Source organism: Plodia interpunctella, chromosome 27 (assembly GCF_027563975.2).
Source record: "Plodia interpunctella isolate USDA-ARS_2022_Savannah chromosome 27, ilPloInte3.2, whole genome shotgun sequence".
Lineage (NCBI taxonomy): Eukaryota > Metazoa > Arthropoda > Insecta > Lepidoptera > Pyralidae > Plodia > Plodia interpunctella.
Window position 1 is genome coordinate 1,730,720 of NC_071320.1, and position 16,403 is coordinate 1,747,122.

Consider the following 16,403-nt stretch of genomic DNA (forward strand, 5'->3'; position numbering starts at 1 on the left):
TATGTTCCTACAAGAAACTTAATTTTTAGTCTGGGTATTTTATGAATAGGGCCGACCCCAATTGGAATGGAGAAAGGTTATAGAAGAAAAATGTTGAAGAAAAAGCAAGACATTATTTTATTTACATTATTATACATAGAACAATTACACTTAACTAAGTACATATCGAATGAAGTATTCTTATTCGCGCACGCAAAATTATAAATTATAAATATTTTTTAATTTAACGGTTAAACTGTTTTTAGTAATTTAGTTAGCTGTTTAGGTAAGTATATAAAACCTTTGTGTGACAGGGAAGTGTAAGGTAACTTTTGCAGATTATATACATATACTATACAACATGACATCTTACGTGGACCATACTTAAATACTAAAATTTTCTTCCAGTCTTCTCAAATGGTCCACATTAGCCTCTTGCGGTGGACTGTTGTGGTTCAAAATATTGTTCTTATACACGTCCATGCTCCGTTGCGCTGTAGCCATATTGTTGTAAACTTCGCGTGGCACCATTCTGGTTTGCGCGGGAATTTTGACATTGACATTTGTCAAATTTAAATTCCTTTCCATATTTAGGAAAACTCGTTCATTCGGATACGTTGCTGGCGGTGGGGGGATAAAGAATGGCGGTATATCAGGTTTTGGTATTGTCCGTAATATGTTTCTATCAACGATTTGATTGTGTGTGTTGGCAATATTGTTTATGGACTTCATCCACTGTTGTTGCTGCGTTGGTGGGATCCTGTTTGAGTAGTTGAAGATCCAAAGCCTATCACCGACGAACATGGGGCGCGGAGCGACGATACCCAAGCTGCTGTAGTATTGTTGAGCGAGCAACTCTACATCGTTTGTGTATTTTCGCTTCCATTTCGTTCGACGGTTTTGGAACCATATTTTTATCTGGAACGAAGATGATGCAGTTCAGGATAGAAAGTACCAGATCGGCTAAACATTAAATACGGAGGACTCATATGATGTACCGGTCCCAAGTAAAGTGGGATAAGGGTAGGTTGAAAAATGATGCGGTTGAGGACTGTATAATAAATATATCGTTTCTCAGTCACATGGACATGAACCTTAACCTACAATGGCGAATAGGCAATCCACAGATTTTAAATCAATGTAATGTTTTTATATCTGTGAGGCAATTCAGTGAAAATTACTAGCGCGTTAGGAGGTTGTGTTCTGTCTGATATGTAACCTATCGCACGTATAGCGATAAGAATTGTGTTCCACAAGTGCTAACTAATAAGTTTTTCTTTTTACAAAAATGACCTTTTTGACACAAGCTTTTGTCAGTTGTTGTCAGAGAGATATTGCATTTTTAACACAATTGTTGTCAGAGAGATATTGCATTTATTGTGACAAAAAATATAGTTCGTTCAATTGTGGCGTTTCCCGGTCTGGAGCCGTTACTGGGTGCACCATTAGGTCATGCTTATCATAATAATGCATTGGCATCCAAACTAAACGTGTGCTCAGATCAATCAGTTGAAGATATCTGAATTGAGTTGCATTGCAACTCAATTTTGCAACTTGCCATATTCCACCCGAAACATTGTTCCATTACAAGTTAAATAAAAGCTTGTAAAAATACACGCAGATTTATCTATAAGTTAGTAGGTATATAAGTAACTGTCTGATTAAAAAATAACATTTTTTAGAATGTGCTGTGTGGCCTTAGCGGCTGATAGGCAACGATAGCATTCTCGGCACGTCAGGTAGACGGCCAATTGTAAGGCGGTATTTTCGAAATTATACTAAGTTATACAAAGTAGATGGTAACCTGGGTTTCAGTGAGCCGCAGCTGTCGGGCCAGCCGTCCCCGCGCCGCCACCGACAGGTACCTGTTCTTCTCGAACTCCGCCTCTAGACTCTTGATCTGCTGCGCGCTGAACGCGGTGCGCGCGCGTTTGCCGCGTGTACTTCCTGTGGATGAGTTGCTTCGGTCAGTCTTCCAAAAAATCGGTGAGCTACATTTACAGTCACTGCGTCCATATATTCTCTCTTTTTACACGATGTGTACACGATATGGGAAAAAGAGACAATATATTAATTGACGTTATAACGTGCTAAGTTTGGTTGGTACCTGTTATGTTTGTGTTTTTTTTATAATGCTCTATAATAACTATGTATTTAACTATTTTATTTAAAGTAATTTTGCATCTCCGCAAGAGATAAAATGTATAAGGGACATTAAGTATCATGGTTTAAACTTTTTTTAAGTAACATTTTATGCAAATAAATGAATTGATTGATACGTGTTTGTATATTTCTCTGTTATATCTGCTGACTACACACTATCGCTGAACTCGGATAAATGCCGACGCGAATGAATGAATATTGCGTAGTTTGTATGAATGCTTTTATTAACCGTAATGAAAATCCAGCAATGCATACCGAATCCGTAAAGGTTTGATTACGAATAATTATTAATTTCTTTTTAATTGAATTTATTTCAATTAAGTAGTATAAAACTAAGATTAGCTCAAAAATTTTCTGAACATACATTGGTCAATGTATGTATGTAATGTATATAAAAATCCATTCTATTGATAACTGTACTATTACTTAATAACGTTTTTTTACCATTAAACATTTTGACGATTGAGCGTTTGAACAAGGTTTGAACAAAAGTACAAGTAGATTTCTACACATTTAAGTTCTGGCGCGTATTGATAATAATGTTTCATGATCATAAAGTAAAAAAAGACAAATGAATGAGTGAAGTAAGCTGCTCCGCCATGGCTACGCTCCTACAACTAGAAAATTTATAATTTTAATCTTTTTCTTTATTAGGACAGATTATATTTTAAGATGTGTATTGAATGAACTGGCTAAACAATCACGGAAGTCATTCCTAGCGATCTCCTGCGCTAAACGAAGCGGACACGACGTATCGTCACCTAACAGCTATTTTCAATAAACACCTCCCCACTTGAGTAATTAGTGGCAATATATCAGCGTGTCATTCGTTTTCTGACACCGCGCCATCTTTATCAAGCGCCCTCTTCTAATGAGCGCGCCAAAATAACTGTCAAATCACTTTTTAAAACGAAACGCATCAGTAACGCAAAGGAATAAAGATCAAAGTCACATGTCTTGACTTTATGAAAATTGAATGATTATGTTGGTCCTTTAATGTTAGAACGATTTATTACATATTCCGGTGTCGTTAAAAAACGGAGAATATACTGTGTCAAAACGGGTTGTATTTCAAATGTAACGATTTAATGAGCTGTGTTTTACTGTTTTTAAATTATTTTACAGGATGTCATCATGTTAAAAAATTCAAACTACAGTCACCCATCATAATCCGAAGAACCAAATCCGCATTATGATTATGACCACCTACTCCTAATTAATAAACGATTTTCTTTAAAGCATCTATTTCTCAAACAATGTTAACTTTGTGAATTAGTGTTTTGTTGGACAAACAAGCTAAGGAATTAGTAGCTAGAAGACCTACCAATGCACAATAAGTATAGTACCTAAGTATGTAAAAAGAATGGGTCGAAAGTATTTCAGTGGACCATAATCCATATCATTGGTGATACTTATAGTCAAGAGTCTTAAAATAGAAGTAATACAATCAATCAAATCGAGTACAATAATGCTCAGCATTAATTAATTAGCGACCGAAGCCAGAAAAACAAGACATAAAACAAGCGCGCAAAACAATTTGACAGCGGTAAAGCAATTAATGTCAATTTATCCTCACTTGTCAACGCACTACATCTTTGTTTCCCGGCATTGTTGGGAAAACAAAATTAATCCACTGCCAACAAACAACTATATAACCATTAACGCGTCTATTACCTACGCAATAAAGGCTAAATCAAATTATATTTTTGTCACAGAAGTGTAGAATAAACGTTGTATTGACGACCACGTTCAGGAATTCTCCCATCCATCCTCTCGTTGTACGGTTTTACAGCTTTTTAATGAGCTCAAACCAGTAACTAAATTTCAGTTCGGAGACAGTTTCGTTTCATGTTTATTTTGTTCTTTTTTTTCTTCGAACCGGTGAATGATTGCGGGCGAAGGATTTAGTTAACGAGACTCAAAACGGTAGCGAGATTTATCTTTTCGTAACAAATTTAGAAAATGAGACATCACACGTGAATATGTGTTCGTCCTTTTCTTTACATGTGTGTGTTGGCAACGTCGACTTGAGAAGCAATTCAAACGGCTAATTTGAGTTCAGAACATAAAGATCTTTGGAGACGTTTTATAGCTGACAGTTAATAAATATGAGACTATGATCGTATTTTCTTTTTCAATGGCTCATTATGAAGAGTTATAGACAGTGTTCAGCACGACATATTCGATTTTTATGTCTTAATTTGCATGGGTGGTGGGAATTAATGCGCAAAAATTATTATAGTCTTTCATTTACAATAGAAAATGGTGACGCAAATACTTTAATCCTATATGATGCAGATAATTTAGCTATGTAATATGTATTTACTTTCTTTCTCCTGTTCATTATGCTTTGATTGTGATATAACTTTATAATTGGCCTAAGTAATAGCTACCAAGGCACGGGTATGGCTAGGTACCTAAAGGATTATCTTCATCATTGCCATTCAAAAAGCGAAAAGGTGTGTATTTTGGAAAGTAATCGTACCTAAAGAGTACTTCCCAAAAGTTACAGTACATAATACCTGTATTTTTCTCGTTGAAAGAAGCGCTCCATAGTTTTTATTAACCGATATCGTACGTAATTAGGATCCTATTCAGAGAGACGTCCCCGCAAATTGCAGATAGATGGTAATTGCTGGAGAAAGTTATTTTTGTTTAGGTAACTAACTTGTATAGACATCGCGAGGTAGCTGTTATACCAAGTACAGAATGAATGAATAAGTTATCAACAAATTTAGTAAATAAATAAAATACTTATTGTTCCTTTCACATGTTTTATTTAATATAATATTCTTTATTGGTCTACAATAAAAATTTGCAGTTTTATACAATCAGTAGGCATATGGTTCTGTTCTAGAATAAGATCATTCGACATCCTTCACATTTATATATATTTTTTTACAATAAAGATAGGTACTTATTACACAATAATTATTTCCTAGGGCTCTATATTTTATTCTACCCGGGACACGTGTCCAACACTACATTCAATAGGTACGTCACTCTCAATGGGTATAGCGATTATCCTTAACCTTACGCATCCTAAGTCCATAAAGTCCTCTGAGCGCCGTCTGTCAATCTGTTTGCGACATTAGGTACACGAAAGCTGCCGAGCGGATTTTTGTAGGTACCTACGGTTTTCACCAAAACATAGTGTGAAACAAAAATGTTTCCTGTAGGTATAATTTATTATGATTTACCCGAGCGAAACCCGCGGGTGGGCCGCTAATATAGTAGATATACAAAGTAGATACCTACTTTGTATATCTACTATACCTACTAGGGGCCCAACTCAATTTGCGATAGAAATAATTTTTGTAAAATAAAAAATATAATTTTTTAAATAAAAATATATAAAAGTTAGCTCAATAACTATGGCTACCATGGTTTCTTGAGATTTTTCGATCAATGCATGCAATTAAATGTCACCTTATAAACGAGAAGAAAGAAGAAATTTTTGTAGTGTTGCAAAATAGATACATAAGTACTGATTATATTGAAAGTAAAAATTTAAATTTGAAATCGAATAAATTAAAAATGTCAGATTAAAATTATTGGACTGCCGATAAAAATATAGTTCAGTACTTACCTAGTATTTTTACTTGAATGGCATTTTTGGAAATATATTGTACCCTTCAATGTAATGTTTTTATATGTGATTGTACCTACGTACTTCTACCTTTTTAATAGTATTTTTTAGTAGTGCTTTTAGTTGTAGTTCAATGTTAAACAATATTATATTAAAATTGGTAAATAGATTACCTTGCGACAAAACTTTTTATGATTATTATAGGTGGCGGAAGCAGAACCATGAATACATTTTGTGAATTTTAGGACATTTACGCTATTCATAAGAAAGTTACATACTTTCTAAATTTGAAATTGACAGAAAGAGACAAAACATATTTTAACTTTTATGAATAACAAGGTAAGTACATTTCATTAGGTATTAATAGAGTTATCGATGAAAATTCGTTTCCTTTTTCAATTACTATTGTTTATTTTTCTTTGCAAAATTCTGGATTCAAATTTAATTGGCGCCAAAAGCAGTTATGGTAATGGCGCGCGTTCACGCTCCGTGTGAAGCAAATGGGACACGAAGGCGCGAAAAGTTTAAAACTTTTTATACTTTTAACCTATCGGGTTGCTGGTGTCAACTGTCCATGATTTATTTGTAAAAATATTAACTTACAACGGATGTGTATGATTCAGTAGATGTGTACAAGTTGAAAAAAGTCGGTAAAGAACGAGTCTGATTCCCAGTGCGGATCCGTGCCAATTTGTAGCTATAGGTACAAATTGGCACGGAACCCGCACTGTAGTAAGTAAACTTACAAAAATTGATAAACTTTTGGCACAGAAAAAACTATTATGTAGTTATTAGCATTGTTAAAGTAATAAATTATTTTCTGAAATAAATGGTACCTAGCTCATTTAGCTAATAGGCTATACTTAGATCACACATATATTTTTTTGCACGCGGCTTCGCGTGAATTTCCCTCTGAAAATGAATACAATTAAAATTTCGGCCATGTTTTGTCGTGTAATTTGGAGGACTGGTATTTTTTAGTTAAATTCGCTTGTCTATCTCAAAGTCGAGTTACAGTACTGACGAGCTACTACAAAAATATAAAACACGTAGCCCGTCTTTTACATCCACACCTTTTTTTACACGATGTGTACACTATATGCAAAAAGAGACGTGCTACGTATTTGTATGTTTTATGGTAAGAATTTACATATTATACTTACTTGTACATACTTATTTAAGTTTTGAAATACAATAACAGCGGTTCTGAAACTTTTTTCTAAATGAAAAAATTTTGGTAAGGTAAGCCTTGTACGAAGTCTGAAATTCAACTTATTTTATCTGTACTGACGTAATAGCTGACACATCTGAGCGAAATCCCTTTTTCTCCCTTAGAGCCCAGGTTCTCTTTTTTACACGATGTAGGAAACAAGTTTTTTTTTACAAAAATGACATATTTGCCACAACCTTTTATTGTCGTAAAGAGCATCTTGTAACATTTAACGCCTGACAAAAAACTCATTTCCGTGCTGTAAACTGTTGAGAAGTTCCCGTTCGTTGAGAGTAAATCCTGGGTGTACCAGATCATGCTTGTCATAATTACACAATCAAACATCGTGACAGGTGAAACTATATAAAAGTTTGTAAAAAGATGGATGTTAGTAACGTTGGTACGTATGTTACTATGGTTCATGGCAGGCACGGACCATATTTAGTAAATGGTCTGTGATGGTAGGCCTTCAACGGGCCATTTACATTTGAAGCTTTCAGGTAATTACGTGAGGTTTTCAAAGGGAGAAAAGGGTTGTCGGGTCTAATCTCACCCAAATCTTTTTTTTACTTGGAGTGTTACATGTTGATCAAGAATTTTTTTAAACATCACAATTTTAAGAAAATAATGATGTCGAATTATTTAAGAAACATTATTTTTTTTAAATAATAATTTGTTTTTATTAGTTTTAATTTCTTTTCTTTTAGTTGTAGTATAATGTAAAAAATATTATAGACTATTTGATTAAAAGCCAATTTCTCAGCAATTCATAACTCTTCGTTATAATTTATGGAAACAAACAGATACAGGTATTAGTTGCTTAAGAGTACCTACCTATTTATTATATGTATTATGTATTATTAAAAATGTCTGTAAATATAGGGCTGGAGAATCAAGTACTAGGTCAGTGAATAGAGTACTTAACTTACAACAAACAATACATTTACCTGATTGTAGATAATCAGTCTTGCCATCCGCAAACTCCTGCGCATCATTAGTCGTCCCTTCCACGTCCACGTTCTCTGAGCTGGTGCTCACCCTGTCTTCATCTGAATCACAACTCATTTCACTCTGTCCCATGCCATTAAAATAATCCACACACTCTGCACTTGTCGAAGGATTAACTGATTCATCGACACTAACATTTGTATTATTTTTAAATTTATCAGAAAGCAAATTTTCTATTGAAAACGCTAATTTCGTTTCAGTTTTTTCAATAATCTCATTGTCTTTATCATCTATGGTCTCAATCGTTTCGGGATTCATTTTCGCGCGTATTCACATTCGAAAATCGAAGAACATTTTAAACGAGACACTGGCCGCAAAAGATGCCTTCAACTAATTCCAATTTCGAACCTCTAACGATGCGTTTTTGTCAAATTGGTCCACTGAAATGACTTGCCTTGGGAATGTTAACTGCCTTTGCTGAAAAACACGTTTATTTGACACCCACATGTACCTTAAATCTATCTCAATAAGGTTCAAATCCGACAAAAATATAATTTTATTACGAGTCTGAAGAGAATGAAGATGGAAAGCTGGGACTAATGGGCGTCTATCTGGATGACAAAATCGTATGCCACATTTAACTTCAAGAATAACAAATTTGTGTTCTAAGGTTGTGACGATAAAGTTGGAATTTGATTGTGGGATGTTAAACGATGCAAATAGCTATTCAAGATTCGAATCCAAGATATAATTAGAGTTGGACCAATGAACGTTTTGGGCGTGGTCGGGTAAAGGATGCGCGTGCACGACGGGATCAAATGGTCGTCAGTTCTATAATCTTTGGTTGGGATTTATTTAGCCCATGATATATGGTCGTGTTCATTAATTGTGATAATTATTTAGTAATTCAGTTAAATTGGACGTGTAATCATGTGGTCAGAATAGGTTTGTTGGCTTGTAGACGGATTTATTGTATGTTAGAGTGGATCTGATTTACGTTATTGCATGGATATTTTCAGTAATAAAAACTAGGAAATATATATAATAACATGCCGAAAGATCTTTATATTATTAAAAAAAAAAACAAAGTCCTCTGATGCGTCTCTCTGTATGTTGCGATGAACTCAAAAACAACTGCAACGATTTTGATGCGGTTTTCACCAATAGATGTTGTGACTCCCGGGGAAGGTTTAGACGTAGTAATTAATTTTATTTTTATCCAAGCGTAGCCGGGACTGGCAACTTGTCTGTAAATAGGCATAACACTTTTTTTTGTTTAGTTTATTTGGAAAGGCAAAGGATGCGCATAATACGCCGAAAGCATTAATAATTAACGTAAGCATTAATAATTTCTTTCCTTTTGTTAATCTATGATAAGCGTAATTTTTTCCCTAAGGTAGATTTTCGCATGGAATGTCACAATTTTCAAAAGACAGTGGCACAACACTTTATTTTCATTTTACAAATAGGCAAGACACAGAGCGAATGGATTTTAATATTATATTTGCAAAATATTGTATTTAATTGACATGTCATAAAATAGTAGGTACTTACAATAAGATAGTTGTACGTTTTTTTCTTCTAAAATAATATTATGGAAAGTAGCGCCAAGTCAAGTGTAACATCTTCAATTCTTATATCTGTGCTTATATTTTATTCTGTATGTCTGCCACATGGAATTAGTAGATACTCCGTACAACAAGTACTTATTAAATCCATGGTCTGCCACAGCAATCGCATTTATAAAGAATATGCAACCAAATTGTTTTAAATAAAAACTTAATTATATATTCTTGCAATATATTGTACAGGTTGACATTTTTTTAAGTTTCAAGAGTCAAGTTTCAAGGATGTAAAAAAATTAAATAAATAAAAGGTTTTGTCGTTCAACTGCTAGTGGAAATGTTGTGGAAATTAAACTAAATTAAACTAATCCATTTTGTGGACAAAAAAATAGGATTACACGAGTGAAAAGAAAAATCTAATTTCGTATAAATTGCACTGTGTAAACTGAGCCTTACAATAACTTATTCAATAAGTACTGAGAAGTTTATAACACATTGGAGTTTGCACGAAACTACACGGGTCTACTACAAGTACATACTTGTTTTTATTGTAAGTACCTATACTATGATATTTATATGTATGCATAATATTAATTCTTGTCATTCTGTATACAAATATATATTATTTGTATATATTTATGACAAGAAAAAATCTGTAAAGTTGGTAAACATTTTTATCTAATTGAAAACATTTTTTAGCTCATTGGTTCTCTCACCTGAGTTTTTCTGATTAACACGAAACATACACTAACGAGTAGCACGTTCATATGCATCGTGTAAAAAGAACGTGTGGACGCAATAACGTGCTACGTGTTTTATGTTTCATGGTAGCTGGGTTTAGTACCTAGTACCAGGGTTTGATTTTCTACTTTTTCTTCTTCACTTCTAAGTGTCAATACCAAAGTTAGGTATAATTTTTTAAACCCCGACGCAAAAAGAGGGGTGTTATAAGTTTAATGTGTCTGTCTGTGGATCGTAACTCCCAAACGGATGAACTGATCTTCGTTTAGTTTTTTTTTTTTTGTGTCATAGATAATTTTATCCCGAGTGTTCTTAGCCATGTTTAATGAAAATAGGTTCAGCCGTTCAAAAGATATGGCGAAATTAATATCGAAAGTCGGGAAATAAATTTGTCTAACAAATAAACTTGTATTAAGTTTACATGTACTTAATAAAATTTAGTGTAAATTCGGACCAAAATACTCCACGTTGCTAACTCTATAAAACTCGGCTGCCAAGCAACGTGCCAAATGCCTTTGCTTCTCCCGTAATTAGTATTTACTGCCTGTCTGTATGTGCATACATGTCTCAATTACACAACTAATACCAACCTCTGTCTACTCCATTGGTAGGTACAGTGTAAATCTAGATCAACTGTTCTCGAAATTTTTTGATGACGGAACCCTTACCAGAAATTGACGAAGCCTAAAATTTTACCTTGTAAAATTGAAACTTATTTTATGTATAGATGTAAACGCGCCAATAACATAGGGACAAACCTCATGGTTTATATATGTTATTAGAAATTAGAATAGATATTTGTACTTTTGATTGGTAAATAAATAATAAAAAAAAATGTGTACTAACTTTACAGCTAATACTATTGGACTTTCGTTAAAATTCATATTGTACAGTTTTTAATAATATAAAAATATAAATACTTCGAAAAATTACTGAGAAAAAACCATTTCTCAAATGCATACTTACGCATACTTGCTATCGTTCAAGATCAGCGTTTTTCTCCTTCAATGGTGTTCTGTTTCAGGGCGTCTACCGTACAAACTGAATGCAATTTGTGTGGATGCATGGTATATATTGTATTTAACTGGAAAAGCTTATAGACTGGTTGGACGGGACTCTTTCTTTTTTTATATTTTTCTTTCCGATTTCATTGGCCATTTCTCATTTCTATTTTATGCTATTACCATTTTTATGCTGACGAAAATCTACTCACGCTCAAGTTGAGGGTATATAATGTTATCACTGTTCACTCAGCCAGTCCTGGCCTGATATCAATCCCTTCGAAATATAAATTATACCTATTAATGTTATGCTACTTAACTATACCTACTTAAGATTACGTCGCTCTACGTGGGTAATTTCCTGTGACGTAAACATTAAAAAAAAGTTAATTATCCCACTCTACATTTCCTCAGCCATCACTAAATTTCAAATTTAAACATCGAACAGATTTTAAAAGTCATAATAACCAAATAAATAACAAAAAGTGCCCTTTCAAATAACCGAAATATTTTGTCATAATTAGGGCTGTGGCGCTTGCGTTTTTTGTTTTACTTTTTTTTCCGTAGATTGATGTCCTCTGCGGATGGAAATAGCTGGAGCGGAGTGGCTTGGGTTCTGTACTTGTGTTACATTTCTAACTACGAATTCAACCGCTTTTATTTTTTTCAACCGATTTTATATTCTAATATAAAATAGGCCTAAATTACTTTTTAAGATTCGATATTTAGTAAACAAATATTCTAAAACGGAATATAAATAAAGAACGTACATTAATTCTTACTGGCCTTATAATACGGATCTCTAAAAAGGAAATAATTGTTTGACAACTCCTCACTGGCTGGTTTCCGCATATTTGACTGCGGCATTCGAAATCTGAATTTGAACCGCGACCTGCGTAAATCGCTTCGGTATGTGACATCGGCGCCTATAATTTAGAAAAAAAATGTAGCCACGATTTTGTTTTCGTTAATTGGTTCATTTGGATCGAGTTTGAAATATTGTAAACATATGTACCAAGTAATTACGTACTTATTGCTTTATGCATATGCTCAGGCTTGTGATTCTTCCTACGCCATTGTAATGTTTTTATATCTGTGCCTATGCCACGGCGGCGGCGGGCGTCATAGAAACTATTTTTTCTAAAAGTTTTGAATTCACTTTACAACAAAACGTAAAAAAGTAGGTAGTTACTTAACAGTATTTTCGTGGCCACTAATTAGTAGAAGTAGAGATAGTTAGAGATTTTTGTATGCACTTTGCACCGCACTTCGGCTACTTTGTCAAATCAGATACTTTATTCTAATGTCAAAAAACAAAAATATAGGTAAGTAGGTAGTATTAGAAGATTAGGTACAAAAAAATACAGCTACATGTGTTATGACGTCACGATTTTGGAGCATACATACCTTTATAATAAAAGCATTTTTATATGTATATTTAATGAGAACAAAAATATAGTAGGTAAATCACGTAAGTAATTAGTAAAACTGATAAAAGAGATGACTGAATTTTATTGGTTATTGAAATACCTACCCAACAATAATTTGAAGTACCTATACTTACTATTTTTTAACCAGTCAACCAAATTTTATCTAGAAATTCCTTACAAACCAATTTATTCTAAAAAATTAGTTAAGCGCCGCCGCAGCGCCGTCAAATATTTATGACCCGGAACCGCCTGCGCTAGCGGGCCTGGCAAAAACTGAAGAATCTACTGTCGCTGAATTTGAATGGAATTTAAAAGTTTGCCAAGCAAGTGCTGCTCTCACCGAAATTCCACAATTATTTTTTATTTTGTGTTTATTACTAAAGAAATACTCGTCGGTACTAGAATTACATTCTAGTCGAATGTAGACATAACAACAAAATAATGTTATTTCTTAAATATACATTTTTATAAAAAGTAGGCTTGTTTTAATAATATTAGAATCAACTTCGGTGTACATGTCTTTTAGATAACTTTATGTGAAGAAAGAAGTAAAACTGATATGTAATTTATTACATATTGAAAATGTCCTTGCCCTTCCCGAACCGTACGCGTTATTATATAAAAAAATATAAAGCCAATACGTGGAAAATGCAGTTTTACTTTTACACACTATAATTTTTTACTTTAACTTAATATATTAATTAATACATTTTTTATTCCGCTTTTATAGGCCACGCTGAAAATCAGGGCTGTGTCACTTCATAGTATACAGCTGTGGTTACCTTTTCGGCTTCATGCGATATTAAGTTCTTTTAAAATAAAGTCTTTTAGTTTAAGCATAAAATATAATAGTAGGTAATTAGACGAATAGTTTTTCTCTCTTTCTTTAATGTGTTAAAGCCTGCTCCCCAAACTTGTAGGCCATAGCATATGCAGCAGCGACCTCTCGAAGACATGCAGCGCCACCAGCGTCCTGGTGCGGTGGTCCTCGTCAACTACCGTGTGGTAGCCGGCCCGGGAGAGCCCTCTGTCGGCCGCCAGGCCTTTGGCTACGAGTAGCATGTGTCCTGAAATAGATATGGGGCTTAGTAGGCCTGCCACGAAACTTAAACACTTATATAGCACGTTACTAAAGTCCACATGTTGTCTCTTTTCCCCATATACCTACGCGTTTTTACAAAATATCATTTTAGACACGACCTTTTATTGTTGTCAGAGAGATCCATGGAATTAGTAGGTGCTGTTCTACGAAGTACTTACTAAATCCATGGGGAATCTTGTCATGTCCGATCACTAAACCATTGAGGAGTTCCCACGGCTGGAGCTGTTGCTGTTGTGCTTATCATAACAATGAATTGTCACCTAAAATGAACGTGTGTACAAAATTTCAGGATTCGGATGAAGATCTGCTTCAATATTGAGTTGCAAGATTCCACCTGAGACATAGGGATATACCTACATTGCAAGCACAGATTGCAAGTTAAGTAAATAAAACTTGTAAAAAGTAGGAAAGTGAACCTGCAAGGACTGATGAAGGTACCACTGATGAGAAATTACCTAAAAGTCTTTCGTCGGCGACAGTGGCGTCGCTCAGTCTCGGGATGGTCTTCCGAGGGACCACTATAAAGTGATCCGGGGCTTGCTTGTCCTCAGCTTCGAATGCCACGCACTGGAAATATCATTAAGTCTTTATCCGTGCAGACGCTCCGACTACATTGGAAATTTCTTCTCGAAAAAATAACCTTAAAATTTTGATGATTCCTCTGTGATTTTGCGACTTTAAGCCTCATTGTAATTTCCTTTTAGAGTAGGTAGGTAGTTCTATTCAAGGACAAAACCACACACCACTAAAGTACCTACTAGCACCTACTAAGTAGTAGGAATTCAGATTCTGACGCACAAAACTCTCGGAGGACAAAAACATAAATAAACGTCCTTGAAACTGAAAACACTGTAAATGTTTAAAATAGTATCAGATCATTTGCTACGAATAAAAAAACATTACTTGAATGTAATTGACTCCAGTATGTCTACTTAGTAACTAGCCAGACAAAAGTCAAATAAAACGTAATATACATGCCTGATCATCCTGGTAAATGTAATCATTTTGAATTTTCCCGCCAAACACAATTCTATTATTTATTTGCACTGCTGTCATTTTCAATTAATAATAAATTAAAAAATGCAACTATATTTTAATAACCTCAATCATGTGTTTATCACCTATTATACGACACATAAGTATGTATTATATACTTACATTTACGTATGTAATAAATCCTTATCTAAATAACTGTTATGCCTATCTGTTATGAATCATATAACAATGATTTGTAATTTTATTTTCTAAGTACATTTTGCCCGCGACTTGATAGTGTGGAATTGGGTATTGTTCATGCGTCAGAGGTAAATAGTATTAGTAAATATTCCACTCATTTTTATCCAATACTAGCGGCTCGCCCCGGCTTCGCTCGGGTAAACCCATAATAAAAAAGTAGCCTATGTTACTTATGAAGGTTTCGTCTGTGTGCCAAATTTCATCGAAGTCGGCCCAGGTAGGAATTATTCCCCAGGGATACATTTTCCCCGTATAGTCAGTTTTGAATTACATGATTTGCAATGAAAAGGCAAAATAAACTTAAAATCCTATATTCCTAATTTTAACATAGCTTTTTACAGCACGTATTTTTATACAATGCGAATCACAGTCTTATAAATTTATTATTAGAATTAGGTACAGCAAAATATGCAGAAAATTAAAAAAAAAAACAATTAAAATTTATAACAAAAAAAGGTAGCACAATAAACATATTAATATATCAAATTATAAATTATAAATTCGACAATATTAAATCTATAAATCAAAGATGGATTTCACTTTGATGTAAAAACTACGTATGTGACCAATTTGAAATGTATATCGTTAGTTAAATATTAAAATGAAATAGACTAGCTTTCGCTCGCCTTTTGACATACAGGTGTTGCAAAATACTTACTCCTATATACATACGAAGTTTCAAGTTAATATAACAAGTTCAAATAATATAACCCAAAATATTTAATTACTGAAAACTATACATATAGGTACAGTTTTTAGAAGGCCTACCGTGAAACATATAACATGTAGCACATTACTAACGTCCATATATCTATCTACTGTCTCTTTCTCCCATATCGTGTACGCATCGTGTAAAAAAAAAGAGTATGTGTGGACGCAATGACATGCTAAGTATTTTATGTTTCATAATAGCCAGTTCACACGTGTAATAGAACAGGGCCAAATTTGGAATTGTCGACTATTTGAAGAATTTCAAAAGTCTCACAAGTCCAGTCCACTCAATGAGCTTGATGAAAAAACTTGGGTAAAAAAATAATAATGGTGGTGTAGTGGTAAATAAATACTATCAAATAAATGCTACAAAGTATTAAAAAGTACTCTGGAAATTATACATATTATATATATAAAAAATAAAATTTGGAAATTGTGACAACTTAAACACATCAGCAGAAAAGTAAAAAGTAATTACATTGAAAATTTAAAAAGATATTCACAAAATTTTTTGATATGTTTAGTTTTATAATAAATTATATTTAGTAATTTATTAACTTACACTAATAAATGTCGATTGTACAGTATATTGTGGAATTGTACATTTCACGAAATGTATTAAATAGGTATATTTCTATCGAACTTTCATGAGATAATCGTAGGTTTCACAAAATTACAATATACAATCATAATAGCACATATGTGTTTTGTGACCCTGGGCTCTGGCG

General features: G+C 33.7%; 2 protein-coding genes across 2 annotated transcripts; both read right to left on the bottom strand.

Moving 5' to 3' along the window:
- Positions 1-110: 110 nt before the first annotated feature.
- lms (lateral muscles scarcer) lies at positions 111-8,340 on the bottom strand. The gene is made up of 3 exons (XM_053765346.1): positions 7,889-8,340; positions 1,784-1,926; positions 111-897 (listed from the first exon to the last, which is right to left on the bottom strand). The coding sequence occupies exons 1-3, from the start codon at positions 8,205-8,207 to the stop codon at positions 364-366; spliced, it is 996 nt and encodes a 331-aa protein (XP_053621321.1). The 5' UTR covers positions 8,208-8,340; the 3' UTR covers positions 111-363.
- A 4,402-nt stretch (positions 8,341-12,742) lies between these two features.
- LOC128681343 (adenosine 5'-monophosphoramidase HINT2-like) lies at positions 12,743-14,870 on the bottom strand. The gene is made up of 3 exons (XM_053765143.2): positions 14,707-14,870; positions 14,184-14,295; positions 12,743-13,693 (listed from the first exon to the last, which is right to left on the bottom strand). The coding sequence occupies exons 1-3, from the start codon at positions 14,782-14,784 to the stop codon at positions 13,521-13,523; spliced, it is 363 nt and encodes a 120-aa protein (XP_053621118.1). The 5' UTR covers positions 14,785-14,870; the 3' UTR covers positions 12,743-13,520.
- Between the last annotated feature and the right edge of the window lie 1,533 nt (positions 14,871-16,403).

Bases quoted from the DNA above. Each gene is read 5' to 3' on its own strand.
- lms (XM_053765346.1), bottom strand. From the start codon at position 8,207: ATGAATCCCGAAACGATTGAGACCATAGATGATAAAGACAATGAGATT. The intron at 1,927-7,888 runs GTAAATGTATTG...ACTCATCCACAG, and splicing joins GACTGATTATCTACAATCAG to GAAGTACACGCGGCAAACGC. The intron at 898-1,783 runs GTTACCATCTAC...TCTTCGTTCCAG, and splicing joins TGCGGCTCACTGAAACCCAG to ATAAAAATATGGTTCCAAAA.
- LOC128681343 (XM_053765143.2), bottom strand. From the start codon at position 14,784: ATGACAGCAGTGCAAATAAATAATAGAATTGTGTTTGGCGGGAAAATT. The intron at 14,296-14,706 runs GCATGTATATTA...TGATATTTCCAG, and splicing joins ACATTTACCAGGATGATCAG to TGCGTGGCATTCGAAGCTGA. The intron at 13,694-14,183 runs GTAATTTCTCAT...TATCTATTTCAG, and splicing joins CGCCGACGAAAGACTTTTAG to GACACATGCTACTCGTAGCC.